Genomic DNA, 20,409 nt, shown 5'->3' on the forward strand with positions numbered 1-20,409 from the left:
GTGAGTTTGATTATTTGTTGCAGCAGCAAGTGATAATGAACCAAAAGGAATTTGCATTTAAATACAGCCAGTTGCAAGCGTTGGTTGTTTCAGTAGTCAGCATAAGTAAGAGCAGCCACAGAGCGCTTCAGCCTGCAAAGGCAACGGGTGTCGGGGCCTTTCGCTGTCGGCCCGGCTGTACGCGGCAAGGGCACCGGGCCAGTTGTGCACCGCTGCCTCCAGAGCTGCACATGCTGCAGGTGCAGGACCAGGATTTAGGAATTTCCCTACCAAAGGCAGGTTGTAGCCTTTGAGCCCAACACGTCTCCACCAGGAGAAGGCCGACGCCTTCACCACATCGCCAGCTTCCTTGTTAAATGCAAAGGATATCGACAATGTGCGCATGTACACAAAAGCATACACACAGAGAACCTCTGACATTTGGATTTGCATTGCACGCACTATCAGGCTCTAACTCCCTCATCACCAAGTAGCTCTTCCTGGATATAAACTGGAGTATTTTCCTATGAGACAACCAGCGACAGAAGAGAAACTGCTTTCTATCCGCTTCAGGGAAGTGTGTTTACGGGGCTCTACTCCAGCACGTGGTCAGAAGGCATTTTTCATGACAAACCCCTTTACCAAACCGATGGGGAACTGGGAGAAGCGATAACCCACCGAGCAGCTCCGCTCTCTGCCCGAGGTCAGGGCTCCTGGCACCGCGCTGCGGGGTGCCGGTAGCGGTGCCTGATGCAGCAAAGGAAGGGGAGAGGGAGGACACTGCAAACCTGCAGAGCTCTGAGATGCCTCCAAGAGCTCAGGGTTATATGGGATAAATGCAACTTTTCCCCTCTTTCTTCACCTTACCAGTTTTAGAGGGTACAGAACCCTATTTTAAATGCAGTTAAATGCAGAGTTAATCCTTCAGTTCTGAAGCAGACGCAGACAGCTCAGAGTCACGAACTTGCCTGAACGTGATGACAAGCAGAGCGCCCTGCTCTGCTGCGCCAGCTCCGTCTCCTGCACGCTCCCTGCTGCCGCCGCTTGTACAGCCCAGCACAACCAGCTTCAGTGCCAACAGGTTATAGGGTGGAGCAGAAATTAGAAATTGCTACTAGAAAAGAAAGATATTTGCAGGAAGGTGAGACAAAAAATAAATAAAAATCTTCAGTCAACACAAAAGAGAAGTTAAATGTAGAAATAGTAGAAGTACTCATTATAAAAAGGCGAAGCAGAACCTACATGCTGCCTGACCCCCCGTTTATATCTTGTAGCATTTATTCCAAATACTAAAAACCCCTTTGTTCGTACTGTTGTAAGAGGAAAAGAAAAGAAAGGGGGGGGGGGGAGAGAGAGAGAAAGAGAACAAAGGAAGCACTGCCATGGATGTAACTATTAATTCCTACCCCACTAGCAGGAGTTTTACTGGTTTTACAAACCGCTCCTCAGAAGTCATCCACCACACGCGAGTCCCGAGTCACATGCAGAGAAAAGCCTGCCAAGAGTATTTAACCTGTTGAATTCACACACTGGATCTTTAAACTGTGAAAACACGGAAGACGCTTTTTTGGAAGGGAAAAAAAAAAAAAAGGAAACATGATCATTGAACATACCGCATTTGGGGTTGTAAAAGCTGCTTCTCATTATTCTACTTAGAAAACAATATGAAGCACGTACTTTAAGTAACAACATGTCCTTTGCACAGGAAAAATACTGCGGAGCTGATACAGGCACCTCTCAAAAACAGGTACCCAGGCCTCCGTGGTACGTAAAGATCCGCTCCTACCAGGCTGACTCTGTAGCCGCCCATGCGATGCTGAGGTACAGTGACAGAATTTGACCACATCCAATTCTCTGAAATTAGTTCACATAGGCACCGACACAGATAATGTTGTCCTTTAATGGTGAATGATTTTATAACGAAGCAGAAACATATAATGTATTCCATGCAACCAACCTCATTTATTGAAAAGTCCTAATTTTATTGCCTTGTTTAGTAACATGTTTGTTCAACAAACTAATCTTTTTCATGAAGCAAAGCACAACTTTTTCTTATAAATAGTATAAATTATTTTATTTACAGAAACTTGTTACAAAACAAATAGACTATATATTTATTTTTCTTTTAAATATCCAAAGTAATTTTTCTATCCCATGACATTTGTTCATGTACTATACAGCAGCCAACACAGAGTTCAGCTGATCAGATGCTCTTGATTATGTATACAAATTATCAAACTATTCACACATTTTACACAGGAGATTGCTTTTAGAACCAGGCTCAACACCGAGCAAGATGCTTTCAAGGCCTACATTCACATTGACATATGTAGTGCTCATTTTAAAATTACCTTTAAAACGTAAAATATCTTGCACAAAAGGTAAAAATGATTATTTTCTGCTGAACAGTGAAACATTTAAGAATCTTTCTAAGCCCAATTCCCTCCTCCAGGACAGAATGAGTGAAAGATGAGAGAGCTATTCCTTGGCAAGAGAACTCTTACAGGAAGACGACTGCCTTAGAAATGTCATGTGGAAATAACTTTTTTTTTTTTTAATGGTTTTAAGAGGTACTTACTTATTTTTTTGTTTTTCCTGGAATACCAACTATTTTGAACATTTTCTAAATTATTTAATCTATGAATTAATAACCCCTTCTCCCTCCCCACCCAAAATGAAACAATTAAATAAACTGCTGGTTAAAACCATATTTCAAATCCTTGGCATTATATTAAATATGAGTTATCAATGGGATTGTTCCAACACAAGGTATTCTAATTAAAACATTTTACAAAAGTTACCAGCATCAATCGCTTTCTTTTGTCAACTCATCTCATTAATTTCAGAAAATATATATATGTATGTGTATATATATATACACGCACACATACATATATATACGCACACATATATTATATATAGGTGGAAAAAGCAAGCTCCAATATTTCAACTGAACATTCAAGTCTTTTAAGGAGAAGCTGTCTAAACAGTCCAAGCTTAAAACTAGTTATATCAGGCACTTTCAGTTTTTCCGTTAGTTTTAAACCACGTGAGACCCACACAAATGCGCACGCACACACACGCACACAAACACTAAAAAAAGAGAAGCAGTGTGTCACTTAACTAAATGTAGTCTTCTGGGAATCAGGCAACTGATAAGCAATGCCGTATCGACCATTTCGGCTCCAATCCTGCGCTCGGGTTCCCGCGGCAGAACCCGACCGCAGGACCCGGGCAACGGTTTGCGTGTATCCACTCCCAAGACGTGAAAAGGGACACAGCTTTCACAAAACGGAGGCATCCCTTAAGTTGCAAAGTAGGCATGTTAACTATTGGCTTGGCAGTGAACCACTTCAAATTATAAAAAGGTATTTGCTTTTTTCTTTTTTAATTAATTAATAAATAAATACTAGATGATCTCAATTGTACCAAAACTGGATATAAGAAAAAAAGACCTGTGCAAAAATACATATTTAAATATGTACAATCAATTAACAAAATATGTCTTCTGAAATAGGGATACTTCAATATTTATAATAGAACAAGAAATTCCAAAATAAAGATACAAAAGTATGTTTTTTTTCTTGTATAATTCTTTGTTCATCATTGCAGCAATTTTTTAGGTTAAGAAAACTGCAGGAGTCACAACGAGAAGTTGGAAAGACTATAAAAACTGTATCTCTTAAATTAATACCAAAATCTGTCTAGAAACAACCCAGCCACTGCAAATTCAATTTTGCAAGGAAAATTAATTTTAAGCTTCCTTAATTATTTACATTAAGAACTATGTGACAATAAAAGCTTCAGGAACAATGTTCTGCTTATAACCAAGATCTAAAACATAATATTTAAGCAGGTCTATGCTCAAGAGCAGACAGAATTTACGATGTTCTAACTCTTTACTCCCAATGGCTTAAAACCACACGACGCGGGTGACTGCAGACACTGGCTCTGTACGAGCAGCGATCAGGAATTCATTTTTAACATGTCTGCATGCTATCGAAGGAGCACGAATTTGCCATTTATGCTTTCAGATCAACAGAACCTTGAAAAAACAGAGGAGAGTTCGATCACAAACTCACTAACGTTCAATCTTGCCAAATTTTTGTCTCCTTTACCTTTGTGTCTATCAAGAGTCAAATTGCACTTGTGACTGACGCTATCCTGAAGCTGAAGCTCTGCCCCAGGGACTTCATCAGAGCGTAGATTTCACTCCAAACGTGCAGGATTTAATACGCTTTGATTTCTCTTTGTGGCGTATCACTTTGGTTCCTTTTACGTTAAACCAATCGCAGTTCTAACAATCCTTTCAACAGGGCATCTTATTAAATACGAATCCTTTTGTTCCTGAAAAGTTGTCTATTTTTTTTTTTAAAGTTTGCATAATAAGTGTCTCTAGTACGTTGCTTTCTCAATGTGATCTTTTGTATCAATTCAAAGCTAAAGTGTCTGCATAGAGGCTTCTGTTTTGCTGTATAACAATGATTTCCCAGCAAGTTCAGGTTAAACTGAAAGCATCGTTGGGTAAACAACTAAGCAACTGCTACTCAGAGTGGCTTTGGATTCCCTGATGTACTACTTGCCACCAGAACTGGGGAGAAGGCTGGGCTACGCGAACAATTGGACAGGCTCAGATTGTCTCTTCTCAGCAATAGCTGGCGCCCCTTTAAGGCAGAAAAAAAAATATCTTCTTGGCTAGGAGTTTGTTTTCCTTTGCTTTGCCCCTTAATAAAAGTTTAGTCAGTTTTGAGACTTCACCTGATGTTCAAAAACTTAACAAAAACATCCAGACGAATCAAATCAAAATACAATAAGCCCCTTAGCGAAATTCACTTTTGAGGTGTTTTGAAGCAAGACAAAATATTTCACAAAAATTGACTGGACTATATAAAACTGTGTAAAGCCCCCTTTATTCATAAAGCCTGGGTAGGTGTGGGATGACTGTGATGTGTACATCTGCACTTTATGGTGAACTTGGCTGTCAAATTGGCGTTCATTCCAGAATTTTGGGAAAAAAAAAATCTGAGTGGTTGAAAGCATAACATGTTAAGGATTTAGTTATACAAACAAGGCAAAACCTGACTTTTATGGTTTTTAGAAAATATTTGAATACTTTAAATACTTAGCTTTAAAAGGGCTATTTTTACAGGCTGGAAGGCAAATCCAGCCCAATTTAACCAATACAGTTGTGATTTTTTTAAAATAACAAAGGCCTATGGTATACAGTGTAAGTCAATAAATACGTTCTTTGGGCATATAGTTTTAGAAATTATTTGCCTTTGTCTGTTTGATGGTTTTGGACTTTTAAAAAACAAAATCAACTTTAATTTTCTTCTGCAGTCAAATCTTATTCGAAAGAATAGAAAATGGGTTTTGTATCATGCAAGTACAACATTTTTATACTTGTTTTCTGAGCGATGGCCTCAAACAAGTTTTTCTGGGTTTTGTTAGGTTTGTTATGTTTTTTTTTAAACTCCTGATAGCTTCTTATCCCAAATTACTTGCAAAAGGCTGGGCAAAACACAGACTATTTTTTGAATTGTGCTATTTTTATATTCCATTAAAGGAACATTGCTATAAAAAACACTAAAGCCATATTCCCTTCTTGAGGGCTTCTTTCCATTGTGCCTCACACATTTTTCCCCCTTGTCACGGGGTCCTCTCCATTGAGGGTGTCTGTCTGGTTAGCTATCACCTACAAAAGACACCATCAGTATAAAAATAAGTCCACAGTAACGTTTATTTCCCCCCAGAAAACATTCGTTTACCCAGCTAATCTATGTCAAATAGTGGCAAGATGATGTACTCCTGTAAGTAAAATCTCACAGATTTGTAGCAAACAGTCCAGACCACCGTTAACACTGATAAGAGCAATTATGTGGCTGAACTTCATCCAGTGTCCATTTCTAGTATATTTGCTGCTACAGACATGGCTTCAGGGAAATTCCTTGTTTAAGTGACAGTCCAGTAGATTTCCACACCTGAGGACCATGGGAAGTTGGGAAAAGTCAAGGCATCTTGGAGTCCAGAATTCCAGATGGAGGTTTTGCTTGTAGTGAAAATTGTCCAGTTCGTTTCTCACCATGGTGCATTCAGCTATTAGGGACGCGCCTTTGGCTTTTGAGCAAGCAAAAGAAAGAGAAGGATGAGTGAGCCAGACTGTTATAGCAGATGCCCTTAAAAGACATTTTCTGGATAACAAGAGCATATTTTGGGGAGAATCAGCAGGCACAATGCGACACCACTAACATGAGGTTGGCTTCTCCAAGACTTGACAATTCTCAAGCTAGAGCTCTTTAAAGTTATAATGGTTTCAGACATGATTTCCTTCCTTAATTCACTCAAATCATATTTCTCCTTTATATATATTGCACTGTTGAAATAGTAAGTATTAGATAAGTCCAAAAATAAATTCAGCCATCTGAACGCTTTTCTTGTTAAACACAACATAACAGTGAAAATCTTCCTCTATGGCTGAAACTGAAAATTCAGAAACCATTCTGAAAAAGCTCTTACTGACCTCCTAGCTCTCCAGGTACACAGATTTCAGGTTAATAGCACCAGAAGAAACAGAAAGTTTCTTGGGTTTTCAATTTCAAAAAGTCTGGTTCTAAAGCTACTTTCTAAAATTCCATCTTCTATCCTCTCCTCGAGGTGTATCAAATTATTTTTACCACTCCACGTGGTCCTCCAAGCCAATTTGAATAGTTTTACTAAGAAGTCTGACCTATCGGTTTCTAAATTATCTCTCATCCTAATTTCTCAAGAACTTTCTCTCCCAATACACTAGTTTTCCAGTGCGATTTGTTTAAAAATAATAATAAAATAACCAACCAAAAAACCAGGACCCCAAACTAATTTTTAAAATGGGATCTTACGTATTCAAGAGATCTGTTTCCTTTATAGTAAATCTGTTTGCTTTACCAACTAAAAAGCTTTCTATCTTATTTATAACATTTAATCTTGTTATTACTAAGAAGTTAGCCAATGACACCTTGGGATAATAGGCTTATTTTATCACAGTGTCACTGTTCTGTTATCAGCACCATTATGTTCCACTTTGTAGAATGTTTATTATTGACACAGAAACAAGAAGTCAGGCTGAGACATGCAGCTCAGTTCCATGGCTGGCTGGCAAGTTTTACTTTTAAACTTATTTTTTTTAAAATGCGAGGACTGAATTTCATCTGAGACCAATTCCCAGGCAACATCTTAAGGAACTTGGAAGATCATATTTAAGATTACTTTAAAAGAGAAAGCTACACTTTATGAGAGTGTTTATGAAAATCTCATGTAAATATACTAGAAAAACACTCAAAATGAGTAGTGGACAAATAAAAGAACTATCTTTTACTTGAATAAGATCTGGAATTGGCTAGCTAATAATTAAGAGAACACATTCCAATATAAGCATGTGAAGAGGCATGTTCATATTGGCTTAGTTCGAGACAAAATTTCATACCTGATGAAAAAGAGAATTGTTCATCAGCCCTTGCGTCCCTGGGATTGCACCAGTGTGTTTTGCATGAACATTGTTCACCGATGTCAATTTGGCAACTTTGTTTGATTTGCTGCTGCTGCTTATGCTGCTTGAACCAGGTGAGCACTTTCTTTTCTTTCCTATTAATTTGTCAAGGGAAGTATGCGAATGTGAAAAACTGCTGTGTGAGTTTACAGTCAGCTCGCTGGATTGATGAACAAACGGCCCTAAGGAGAGCGTGGAGTCGCTGCTGTTCATCATCACACTCATTCTCTTTATCGATTCTGCAGGGCTTCCAGTCGGAGGACCCCTCCCTGATTGGTCATGTTTGAGGCTAACAGAGTTAGCTTTGCTAGTCATACAGTTGAGGCCAACGCTGTGGGACGAAGCTGTCACCGATGGATGATAGGAGGTCCCAGAGTTTCCAGAGTTAACCACACAGTTTTTTCTAAAGGACTCTGTGGAATGAGAAGGTGCTAGCAGTGCGGAACTGTTTTTACGCTTCTTTCCTGAGCCGCTGCTGCTACTGACGCTGCCGGTACTGTTACAGGTGCCACTGCCAGCAGAAGATTCCTTAGGTTTAAAAGATTTGCTGGATTTCATTTTCTGAGGTTTGCTGGGCATAGGTGAAGGTACAGAGGAAAGCACTGTAGGTGTTGAAGGGGATGAAGACACTTGTCTTGATTGCATACTGCAGACAGGATCCACTGCACCCAAACTCGCAGGATTGGCATTTAGTGTCGTTCCATGTGATGGTACCGATTTATTATTCAGAGACACACAGGAAGGAGATACCAATGCTGGCGACGACATAACCGTGGTGGGTAAGAGGAAACCTGCTGCACTGACACCGTACTGTGAAGCAGGCATCGAGTTTGTCCGATGTGGTGCACGAACTGATGCTGTGTTACTAGATGCCGGAGGAATTTTCCTGCAGGTGAACAGAAAAACAAACAAAAACCTACGTAGCTACCATTCTTTGGAATAATACCCAGTCTAATAATGCTATATTAAAGTGATTGTATCTTCAGGTTGATTAATGCCGCTAAAATATTTTATTAAATTAATAGTTAATTGTTGCAAAAAATGTAAAGCATAGACTATCAACCTTTGATCTGATTAATTTGAATGCAAGATTACTCTTCTTCAACTAGAATCACAGGCTTCGTGTATTTTTACAAATACCAAGAAGAACAAGAACTCTTTCACTTCTACTCACTTCCACATCTGTGAATTAAGATGCTTCTCCAACATGAAGTCAAGTGCACATCGAATATGGTTCCACCGCTTGTCAAACACGTAATAACCTCTTCCAATTTGCCGACTACCAAATGTGCAAAACTGAAAAGACAGATTTTTACTGGTGTTTTCTACTTTCAGTAAAAACTCTCTGAATAACAATGCACTTGTTTATAAATAAATATTGCTAAATGAATCTGCTTTTAGATGTTTAAATCAAGGATAAAAAATATAAATTATAATTTTTATTTCTATGGTATAACAACTATTTTAAATTTTTGGCCTTGGTATATTAGGATCATTTTCTTCCCATCTGATACTCCCATATGTATGACCAAAAGTAGCAGTCAAATTTGAATCCCTCTGATTAAACAGGAAAGGACAGTAGTGGGTCTGTATAAAAACATTACTTATATATATGTAACATCTGCTTCTGAGGAGCTATCAGCTATCTGCTCATAGTCTGTTTTAAAAAAAAGGAGATGATTTGATATAGAGGCTAGGGAATAAAGCTTGTGCTTTTAGTTAGACTAACTAGCTTTTGTCAAGATTTAAATATTAAACCAAAACATTACTGCTACCTTTACTGTGATGATTGGCACCTTGAGTAAAAATGTGCGTGTGTGTGAGGGAAAGTCCAATTAACAAAATCTCACCAAAAAGGTACTGTTTACATGTCCTTATTCCAAAACCACAGCCCTTTAGAGCAGTTACCAATTTCATCTTCAGTATTTTGGCATTTTGATTTCTTTTGGACTGGGGAAGTGAGCTCCAAACATATTTCTTTAGCATGTTTACTTTGCAACTACAGTTAAACCTTCACTGCCTACTAAGGAACAAAATAATTTTCTTAAAATCTAAGGGGGGGGGGAGAATCACATACCCAATAGAAAACCACCCTTAAACCTGCCCCCCCAGGTAATTTGTTTACACGTTCAGAGCCAGCAAGAGACCAAGGTTAACTTTTACTTAAAACGTACAGCGGCTGGTTGAGGATGATGACCTGAATAATGACAATCCAGTTTTTCAACAGGCTCTTCTTTTTCATCACATTCTCCCTCATCACTGGATAACCGAGATGCTGGCTCAGCTGCAGGCAAGGGAGGGTGTGGGGACTCGTGGAGAGAAGGAGACTCGCTGGGGGCATTTCCACTGTGCTGGGCTGGACAGCCTGGAGGCCTGGGCAAGGCAAGCAGTAAAGGTGTTATTGAACTAAGTCTAGTTAAAAATTCCAAGCTTAAGTGCTTACTATTACTGACAGAAGGAAATCTACATTAACAGATGTCTGATATTTTCCATAGTCTCATAACACATCTACTGAGAGGAAGGACAGGAGGTACGGTACCCCTGGAAAAGCAGCATTGCCCAATCGTTGCTGAACTGCTTTCATTGATGCAAGTCAGCTTTTACTATTTCAAACACCATGCCCTCCTCACCAGGAATTACAGCTCAGCATGTAATTGCTAATTGCAGACAGACAGTCACCAGGCCTAGAGCTGCCCCGTCCAACAGATCCATATCGCCCTTTCAAAATCCACCTGATGAAGCTACCAGTATTAATTTCATACCATTGGATCTGCAGATTTTCCTTACCTTGGAAGACTGGGCAGGTGAGGTTTGGGTTTATTAGGTAATAAAGGCTTTGATTCTGTAAGAGTAACTCCATAAGAATTTTGGTGCAGCTCCTGGGAAGTTTTAGTAGGTGAGGGATGTGGTTCCCTGAGAGGGGGCATCTGCTGATGATGATCCGAATGTCGAAGAAGTTCCTTTTCCCTGGTTTTGCTTTTGTGCTCGGCTAATAACACATCAAATCGTTTTCTTCGACCCTGTACAGCCCTCCGCTGGGTTAAGGAATGTGTCTGCAAAACCATGAATAAATCATTAATCCCAGGCTATTAGATTTGTGGAAATCAAACACTCAAAACACGTGTCTAGAGCTCTAAAACAGATAAATCATCACACTCATGGTTTAGTAAACAAATGGAAGAATGACTTAGAAAACAAACTTTAAAATTGCTTCGTGGATGACTATATCCTTGTCTGATACAAAATAAGAAACAGCACTTGAGTAAAAGGCTTCTCTCAAATTTCTTAAAAAAGAAACTGCCAAAGTTCTTATAAGGTTAAGACTAGAATTGAAAATCTATTTTACATTTATATTTTAATTGCCAACTAGTGCACAACCAAAAATACTAAATATTTACTTTCACTTATGAAAATATTTAACACAATAACATTTAAAATCAGACTTTGATGGGAGACATAAAAAATACTTAGAAAAATACTTTGCTTCCTTCTATATACTAATATATTTCTTGAAAACTAATGTAATCATATAGATATTAAGGAATGCAAAAAAACACAGCAGAATCCACAGTCAGATAGAACTCAAAGTGCCTGATGTGTCCTGAATGCTACACATAGTAAGATGTGTATGTGTATATATATATGGCACAAATTCTAGGTAAAGTGAAGCAGATGGAAGTTATTTTTCTGAATTGTTAAAGTCACATACAAAACCTTTTTATCATATGGCATAAAAGGTTTGGTTGGCTTCATTTTAGTAGGTAAAAATTATCATCACATAATTCAGACACAAACAGCAATTCCAAAAAGTATTTTATGAGTACGTATAATATAAGGAATTGCTGAGAAACATTTTTACTTTCTTTCTCTTTTACACTTTTGATTTGTCTAGTTCTCTTGTAAAATCTTGAAGCTTTTTCCTCCTCTATTAGCAAAACAATTGCCTCCCCCCTGTAATTCCAAAAGGGCAACATGTTCAAGTTCAGTTCCTCTGGGTCGTTAGTACCAGCTTCATTTACCTTTGTTCTGTAGGTGGTTTATTTACCAGATGCTTCCCCTACTGACAGTTTAGCTGCTTTGCAGGAAAGTAGCTAAATATTACACAATTGCAGGGGATCTGGATTTTTGGTTCCTCGGGACTAAGTGATACCCCTCTGTCCCCCAGGATTTTTGAGCCAGAGGACTCATTTCATCTGACCAAAAGTTTTTACGGATTGTTTAATTTAGAGTTTGACCTCTAAGCATACTCCGTGGCTTTTTCAGAAGACTAATTTTTGAGTTGGCTGTAGCTGCACATCAAGCAGCACTAGCATTTATACAAATACCTCCTAAGCATCTGCTGCAGACTCTGCTGGGGGGAAAGGAGGGGGTGTGAGAGGGGAGGAGCTTGATTTATTTAAATCCTACGTAAATAATACTTGTAATGCTTATGAGGAGTTTTAAAATTCATGATCTATGACCCAAAGGTTATCCCCAAAAAGAAGAACATGCTGGCCCCCTGCTACCTACATGTGGAGTAACATAATCTGTCCCCTGTCGACATCCGTGTTTAAAGGGTTTATACAAAAATACAAAACTCCAGGTTACTTTAAGAAATATGTTTTTGAATAAATAATTAACTGAACTTCAAAAACAATTCCTTCTTGGTTCTGGGCAACATGTTTTCAGAGGTACCACTTACAGTGGTAACTACCGACAGCAAAAATTTGTAGTTTTCTGTTTTCTGTCATATTCCTCAGGAAACTGAATTGAAACTTTACATAATCTTATTCTGATTAAGATATCCTACCTTGCATGTCAAAGACCTAGTACAAGGTTTCCTGGTTTCCACATCAATGACACCACAGTATATATCAGGATCAAATTCTCTCTCTGTCAAAGGTACACAGTATCGAAAAGTTATCAAAAGACATTTTGAAATACTAACATTTACTTTCATTATAAAAATTAACCATGTTGGAAATGGTTTTCAAATGTAACACAGGCAAATGTACAAATAAAAATGCACAATAAAAAATTGTACAAATACATTTTTCTACACTCTTAACAAGTTTATGGTGTGCTGAAATACAGATCTCAAGTCTACAAACAGAATGAAGATATTTACATCTGTAAGGGACCCCAAAGGAGTAGATCCCGCATGTTAGGACTATAGGTCACCACTGATGTGAACTGTGACAAACAAATGGTGTTCTTTTGTTGTGGATTTTTGTGTTAATAACTTTTCTACCATTCTACTAACACTCAAAGTTATTGTGTTTAAAAAGCGTAAAGAGCAGACTGGCTTTACAGTTTTGAGTTTATGAGGTGCTAGTTGTTCCATTTTCTATGTACATTTGGACCTTTCATATAGAAAGAAGGAAAAGAAAATCTTTAAAGATAGTAGAAGAGAGTAATTTTAAAACTGTAAGAACTGACAGGCCTTTGAGGTCTGTATGGTTTCTGAAAGCAACAGCCACATTTCAAGTTGTTTGCGTCCTTTAAGAGTATGTCAAGTTACAAATTTAAATTCTAATATATAAAACGTACCTAATTATGAGTTACAGTGTTATAAAAGTGTTTAATTTACTTCTGAAACTTATTTCTGTATATTCTATATATGTATTTCTATAGATACACTACTAAGAGGAATATAGCAAATAATAATTAAAAACAATTACCTGACAATCTTTTATGTAAAAATTTCCTATTATTTGTATTTTCTTCAGGTTTCTTTTCCAAAAATGGAGGCACAGAGAGAAGACCTTTACCATTCAGTATCTGTCCAGGGGAAGGCAAGGGTGGCTTTGGTATTGAGGGACAATTAAGGCCAGTCTTTATTGAGGAACTCACAGTAGTAGAACAAGTTGGACCAACAGCAGCTTTCAGTTGGGCACCATCTATCTTTGGATGAATCTTTTCCACTTTGACAGATGGAGTCATACTATTATTTATGAAAAACAAAGGGGGGGAAATTGAAAATTATAAATTATGAAAAGTACTTAAAATATGTTATTACTCAACAATACTCTGATCTAGTCACAATGCAAATGTAGACCTTGCTCCTTTGTTCCCAGTTTTCTTATTCTTATCTTTTTTATTTTCACAATTTTTACGATGTCCATAATCTCTTCTGTCCTCTTTTCCCCATTCCCTTGTAAGTATTTCAGAGTGTCATCAGGGACTTCAAAAACTGCTATTTAGATTCACAGATACAGTGTATCACCAAAGCAACTGGAATGGGCCTGTTACGTCCAGTGAGAAACGCCCCGTTCTGTGACAGTAAATTATATTATCAGTTCTGCAATCTCACGCATGCAGGTCAAAAAAATCACCTGAATTAGAGCTAAAACTCCCTTATGATCAAAGTATGCAGATTAGATCAAAGAATTAAGAGCCCCTAGTAAAATGACCTTTATTTATAGTGATTTAAGATGCAGCTTTGCAAGAGTTCTTGTTCAATGTAGTCATGAGTATTATCTATAATCTTAGACTAGGCTGCTGGAAAAGATCTGGAGGAGTTTAAACTGATTATCTCTTAAACCAAAAGCCCTCTGAAACAAAAGGAAATTCTACTGATATAGCAGTGTCTATGCAAGTAATAACATTTAATTCTTTGTCAAAACACATACTCACATTTTGTCATGGGGAACTTTGCTATGCTGTACCGAATGCATTAACCTGTTGTTTCCGCTGATCTGCAGCTTGTCTTTGGGTGATTTCAACAACTTGGAATTTGATGATGATGCACTAGTACCTCCACTGGATGAACGATTGCTCCCACTTCCACTGCTACCTTTGTTTTTTGAAGGGAAAGATGAAATGAGGGAAAATACTGAAGAAGAGGGAGGAGTCAAAGGCGGCTTGCTGGAGGAGCTGTGTCTTCTTTCTGAAAAGGAGGAAAAAAAAAGGGGTTTTAAGCTCCCATACAGAAACAATTCTTAAATACTTCGTGTTGTCATTTACTCCATTACCATTTCTCCTTTACTGGCTTGGGAGGTCCCCTGCCACAAACAGGACATAGAGGATTCAAGCCTCACTGTAATCCATGAGGCTCCACTCATTGCTGGTCCCCAGCCGGTTATGGGAGTCTCTTAACTTTGGCAGCTACATTCCTCAGCCACTAAAGCTTAGCTTTTAATAACACTCCCCACTCTCTCTCCATCTTAAAGAACAAGAAAGTGAGAATCAGACCTAGACCTCAGACACACAAAGCAGAGAGACCCCTGTCCTCAGGCCCAGCAAGTTTAAATATCATGTTTCCTCATCAAAGGATAACAATTATCTGTAAGTATGTCTCCTAATGGTCAAAATTATATTGGAGCCAACATTTTAATTTTCACTTCATGACAACTGTTTGGTATTGTCTACCAGATCTTCAGTGTGGAACACCCCTGAGAACCACAGCTCAAGTATGGACCTACATTTGGTTTTGGGGTGTTGTGGGTTTTTTGTTTTGTTTTCCTCTTATTAATTGTAGAGGATTACTAATTAGGAACAACATCAAAAGGAGCAACAGATTAAAAAAAAACAAACAAAAAAATCTGAATATTTGAATTAAGAGTGGTCAGGTTCCACCAATGAATATGTTGGAAAATAAATTATTTTATTAACATTAAGCCATTAACATTAATATATTGCTAGCACCGTTTCAGTTAAAATGGTGTATATTATAAAGGTAGTTCTTTGGAACAATGAATTCTCAGTCACAAAACACCTGACAGCTTCAGGGAGTACCCAGCTCAGCTCTGCCTACACAGGGACATGTTAATTGATCGCTTGCTGGACTGATACTTGGACACCTGTGATTCCTCGATGATCTCTGTAATCAACACCTGCTTAAGAGACACGTCTGGCAACCCAGTATATGCAAACCACAGATCTAAGAGAGAACCAAGAATTAGCAGGTCTATCAGGGGAGCGGAAAGGCACCTTTCTTGACAGCAGTAACACCTCTTTCCCAGCCAAGTATTGTTAAAGGTGCCCAAATCCACCACCGATCAATCCCAGGATCAGCTTAGAGATTTTGACTTAAGTTTACTTAAACTGTGAAAGACGCAGGCTACTCATGAAGTTACAACAACTACAGCCAACAGTGAAAGTCAAGTCCAGCGCAACCTGTACGGAAGTCTGTAACGCTCTGCAAAATGTAAATTAATACATCCTTGTTCTGCTTATATGACCTTTTTTCCCCGCAATGCTAAATATATCAATCATATGCCACTGAGATGGTGATCAACCAGGACTCCATTCGTAGCTGGAAGCCACCAACCCAGACAGCACCAACCCAGTGTCGCCAGGCTCATCACCTGCGAGCCAGACTGTAACAGAGTGCAGCAGCAAGAACCAGGGGGAAAAAGTCAAGCCGCTCCAGCAGTGCAAGAGGAAGACATAGGAGTCTAACGCCTGGCAAGCTAATTTCTTACAGAGGTGGGGAAACAGCATTTAAAATATGTTCATTAGCTCGGGGTGGGGGGAAGAAAAGAAAAAGCATAGAGCTTAGACTAGGAAACTCCAGTCAAGAAATGATCTCCGAGGCTGAACCAAGTGATGTGCGTTTCTCTGTTTAACTGCAAAATGGGTGCAAACTACCTAACGAACCTCCTGCAAAAGAGTCATCACTTCTGAATTAGTATTTACCAAAAAGGTCTGATAGGTCAGGTGAAATGCCCAGCAGTAATACATAACAAATGCAGTAATTTATCACCCATCTCAAGAAACAACTGCCTTAAAATTACAGTATTTAGAACGAGTAGTTATCTGTGATGTTCAAAATAATCTACTTAGTTTTCTAGAACCAGCTGCCATTGAAGAGTTTGTAAGTGAAGTATGTTAGCATATTTATGTTCTAGTAAATGGCTGTGCTTCTAATATGACATACTGCTTATTGCCAAATGTCTTTTTATAGCAATGGCAAGAATCCCTGAGCAGCTCTGATAAGTTACTATTTGAGGGCCATTAGTTCAGCGATGCTACACCCTGTGAGATTACTCTGCGAGATAATGAGAAAAATTGCTCAATACCCTTCCACCTTCTGTATATTTAGAAAATTCAAAGTCCAGGTTCTTATCGCAGTTACAAATAATCTCTAATAAACCAGTGGATGACTAATGCAATCTTTGGGAGTTTGTTTTTATTTTTCTTTGAAGGAAGAAAGGGTGTTACTTCCTTGGAAAAACCCTGGCAGGTGAGAAGAGAAAGGGCCTAGAATAAGACTGAGTACCTCCTTGCATCCCATCATTAGGAATAAACTAGACAAAATATTAATCTCAGCTATTAATCCAAATGATATGAACACTTTTTTCTGGCAACTTTAACTGGTACTGTTCTCATACTAAACTGAGATGTTACTGACTACTATTTGCATTAGTGTTTCCTAGCACTAATCTCAATGCAAGTGGGTTAATATAAAAAGCTTTAAACTGCTGATGATAAAAAAAATTGACCTAAGAGAACTAAGGCTAATGGCTGATCACACACCAAGACTACAGTATATCTGTCAGAGAAAATTTCCACTCTACAGACAGACGTATGATTTGGAACACACACACACAAACGCCAAATGAGCCTATTTCTAGAATTTTGAAAGAGATATTATAACATTGTAAGTCTGCAAAACCTTCACTCGCTCCTTCTGTACGTAACCAAACCATGACTTGTGTAGTTTATCAACAACATGAGAAGACTTTTCAGCTAATTTTTTGTAACCTGCCTGGACCTGTTTCTTGTTGACTTACCTACAAGTAAAGCTAGGGCTGCTACTAGGATTTGCTTATATTTAATGTTTCGGTCTTTTTATAAAATTCATGTTTTTAAGTGAAATCTGCTTAAGGTCTGTTTTGTAAACCATCTGAATACTATTGATGTTTTGTCTTATTGGAGAAAGCCAATATTATTTTTTAAACTAGACATGCTTTAAGCATGGCATACTTGATTTAAGGAATGCATTTATTGACAGACTGACATAGTCTTTTAATGGAAAAATTACTACACAAACTGTCACTGAATAATCAAGACCACCATGCTTATTATGCTAAGCATATTATAATGATAAATTCAACTAATCATCTGCCAATCTAATACTGTTCCCATTTGCCACTAACTCTGACTCAGCCTGAAAACATTTAAAAATATAATTATCTCCAGGTGTTCAGTTTTCAAATTTTACAAGTTAGCACTCACATCCCTTCCCTTCACATAACTCTTGAAAGAAAAACAGTTTGTTTATGTCATGATTGCCTTTACAACACATCAAAGTGGTATTTCAAATACTGCGCCTGTGTAACATGGTTCTAAATGCTAAAATTGGGGGGGGGGGTGGGTGGGGGGTGTTGTTTGGGGATTATTTTGTTTTTTAAATGTCAGAAAGATGTAAGTTTTGGCTTTGGACAAAGAACCTGAAAGTCTTCCTTGATCCCACCACACTGGGTAGAATCTGACCTAAAATGAAAGCTGCATTCAACACTAAACCTTAGCAGATAAACTCCTCCCTAAATAGCTTTGCATTTATACAACATATTTGTGACCCTAAGGAGAAGGGCTGTACAGAGAGTTAGAAAGCTGTGAGAAGAGATGGCATCCCAGCAAAGGCTCTCTGCTAGGTGACCAGGATATCTGTTAACTATCAATTTGGAAAAATACAGCGATAGTTTGTGTGCTACTGGACTTACAGTTGAGCAAGAATTATATACGCATACTGCCAAAGCACACAGGACTTCCTGATAAAATGGATATTGATAATTTCAATCTCTTCAAGAGCTTTAAAAAAAAAAAAAAAATTAAACAGCTTCCCTTGGCCCTTAGTCTGGCTGCCAATTTTCTTGGATTTAAAATGTTATTTTCCATTGTTTATTTCCTACTAAATATGCACTAATTTCTGACAAAATGCAAAAAAGTAACCTGGAAGAGGAAGATTAAAAAGAGAGGGGAAAGAAAAAAAAAAGCTTCTCACCATGTTCGGCTACTACTTGTTCTTCCATCAATTGGTAAACACTTGGGCTTACTGCGATTTATAACTTTATTTCTATATTAAAATAAAATAAGATATTCTTTTATAGAGAAAAATATTCTGTTTTTCATAAAATGCTACTTTCTTTGCTGTATGCTTAACAAAAAAAAAATTAAGAGTAACAATACTCTTAAAATTTTTCAAAGTGTTCCTCCCAGGTCGACACTTAGTTCCCAAAATCTAGGAAGTTGTGCTGTTCGTTAGCATCAGTTAGTAGCTTTGGGCAGCAAATACATGATGTACAGATCAAATTTCATAAACCCATTTTTTTATAGTGACTTCTTACGTAAGTACTGGGCAAAAAGTCAAACTGACCTGTGTCAGTGCTAGCAGAGCCGTCATTAAAAATGAAGCACACCCATTCGAACACACACAAGTTTAGTTCAGTGAAATATGTTGTAACTTCAGTTAACATTCAGAAAGAGTTTTAACATAGGTTAGCCTGGGTGTAAGAGTATCATTCCAACTACAGAATTAAATGTGTATATTGAAACAAAGCATAAAGGTAACTTTATGTTTAAGTAATTATTATTTCATATATTTGTCTCACCTAAAGTAAAAGTGTGATAAAAGTGCAACTTAAAGCAAACACCTTTTTTTTCCCATCATACTGAGCTACTGTTTGACTTGTCATTTAAGAAATTATTTAGTACAGCCATGTTAAAACAAACTTCTTTTACCTGAGGATAAAATTTACTTTCTGTCAGTATGACTATAACATTTCTAGCGTAATTGTGGAGAGCTAATTTTCTTGATCTTCTAATTTCTCTAGAAGGATCAGATCCATGACACGATAGGAGAGCACAGACTGGGACACTGCTGTGGAAGGTCACCTCACCATAGCTCCAGATTTTACTCAGCAATCAACTAAAATCCCTTTTGCAGCTCTATCCCAAATGCCTGTGTTGGGCTCTTGGGATCCACCATCACCCTGACCTCACCATGACAAAGAAAAAAGAACAAAAAAATTAGATCCATGAGGATTTTGCAGGGGAAACTCAGGAGCTAAAACAATCATGGGCAAATTCCAGGCAAATTCCTCTTCCTTTGATGCCACCCTGGCAGCGTGCAGCTGCTTGGGAGCAGTCGCCTGTGCGGGATCTTGATCTGCTGCTCACTCACTTATTGCTGCTTCATTATCCCGCTCTAATCACGGGGCCTAGATACCAAGGATTCTGCCTTAATCTTCCACTGATGTCCCTTTAATCATCCCATCAGTTCTGTTTGCACTGTAAGTCAGGACGAGGTCACTCCATCTCCCATTGTGTGGTGTTTAAATTTACACTCTTAGCTGAACAGACAGCATCTAAACAAAGTTATATTTTTCACTCCAGCGAGAAAGTTACAGAAAAGAATATTTATGGAGTCCAAGCTATCACTGTCACAGACTGCCAAGGCTTGACTGGCACCAGTACAACCTGTCATGTCTCTAGAGAGAATTCTTCTTACTATTTCATAAAAAAACCATTACTTTGCAACTGGCAGCTGATATTATTATTTATCACTCAGTGTTAACAAAACCACAAAGAGAATCTGACTGATAGGCATGTATGCTTATGGCACTCCCTTCACAGAAAAATAACACTTTAGCAGAAGAGAAAGAAAAAAAAAGGAAGTATATAATTTATATTGCAGCATACTAAATGCAAGTCAGGGTGGCACATACGTAAGCATTATGTTGCTTTATGTATTTACATCACTTACCACAATAGCCTTCCTTATCTTGACCAATATTATATTATTCAATATTATAAATAAATAGTAATAGGTATTAACTATTTTTCTAAGAAATAGGTTTATATAATATCTTTTATACAGACTATGGCCAAGTTAGCAATATTGATGCAACCTTATGTCCTGCACTTCCTTACTTTAAAAATACTCAGTGCAATTGCAGTACAGAAGGTTTCTATTGCCT

The 20,409-nt window shown here is 37.9% G+C and overlaps 1 protein-coding gene across 11 annotated transcripts in view; it reads right to left on the reverse strand.

Annotated features, from left to right (window-relative positions):
* Nucleotides 1–1,869: 1,869 nt before the first annotated feature.
* The window catches only part of ATXN7 (ataxin 7), a 91,287-nt gene continuing 72,747 nt past the window's right edge, over nucleotides 1,870–20,409 (reverse strand). For 10 of the 11 annotated variants that reach the window (XM_072875682.1, XM_072875686.1, XM_072875681.1 and 7 more), the window contains 8 exons: nucleotides 14,120–14,372; nucleotides 13,165–13,427; nucleotides 12,294–12,376; nucleotides 10,292–10,557; nucleotides 9,679–9,877; nucleotides 8,679–8,800; nucleotides 7,442–8,390; nucleotides 1,871–6,096 (listed from right to left, as the gene is read on the reverse strand). In XM_072875682.1, the coding sequence (XP_072731783.1) occupies nucleotides 6,079–6,096; nucleotides 7,442–8,390; nucleotides 8,679–8,800; nucleotides 9,679–9,877; nucleotides 10,292–10,557; nucleotides 12,294–12,376; nucleotides 13,165–13,427; nucleotides 14,120–14,372 (2,153 nt within the window). In that variant the 3' untranslated portion in view covers nucleotides 1,871–6,078. Of the gene's footprint in view, nucleotides 6,097–7,441; nucleotides 8,391–8,678; nucleotides 8,801–9,678; nucleotides 9,878–10,291; nucleotides 10,558–12,293; nucleotides 12,377–13,164; nucleotides 13,428–14,119; nucleotides 14,373–20,409 lie in introns of all 11 variants that reach the window. The other variant, XM_072875689.1, reaches the window with a different exon arrangement.

Source organism: Ciconia boyciana, chromosome 11, assembly GCF_034638445.1.
Source record: "Ciconia boyciana chromosome 11, ASM3463844v1, whole genome shotgun sequence".
In the NCBI taxonomy this organism is placed as follows: Eukaryota; Metazoa; Chordata; class Aves; order Ciconiiformes; family Ciconiidae; genus Ciconia; species Ciconia boyciana.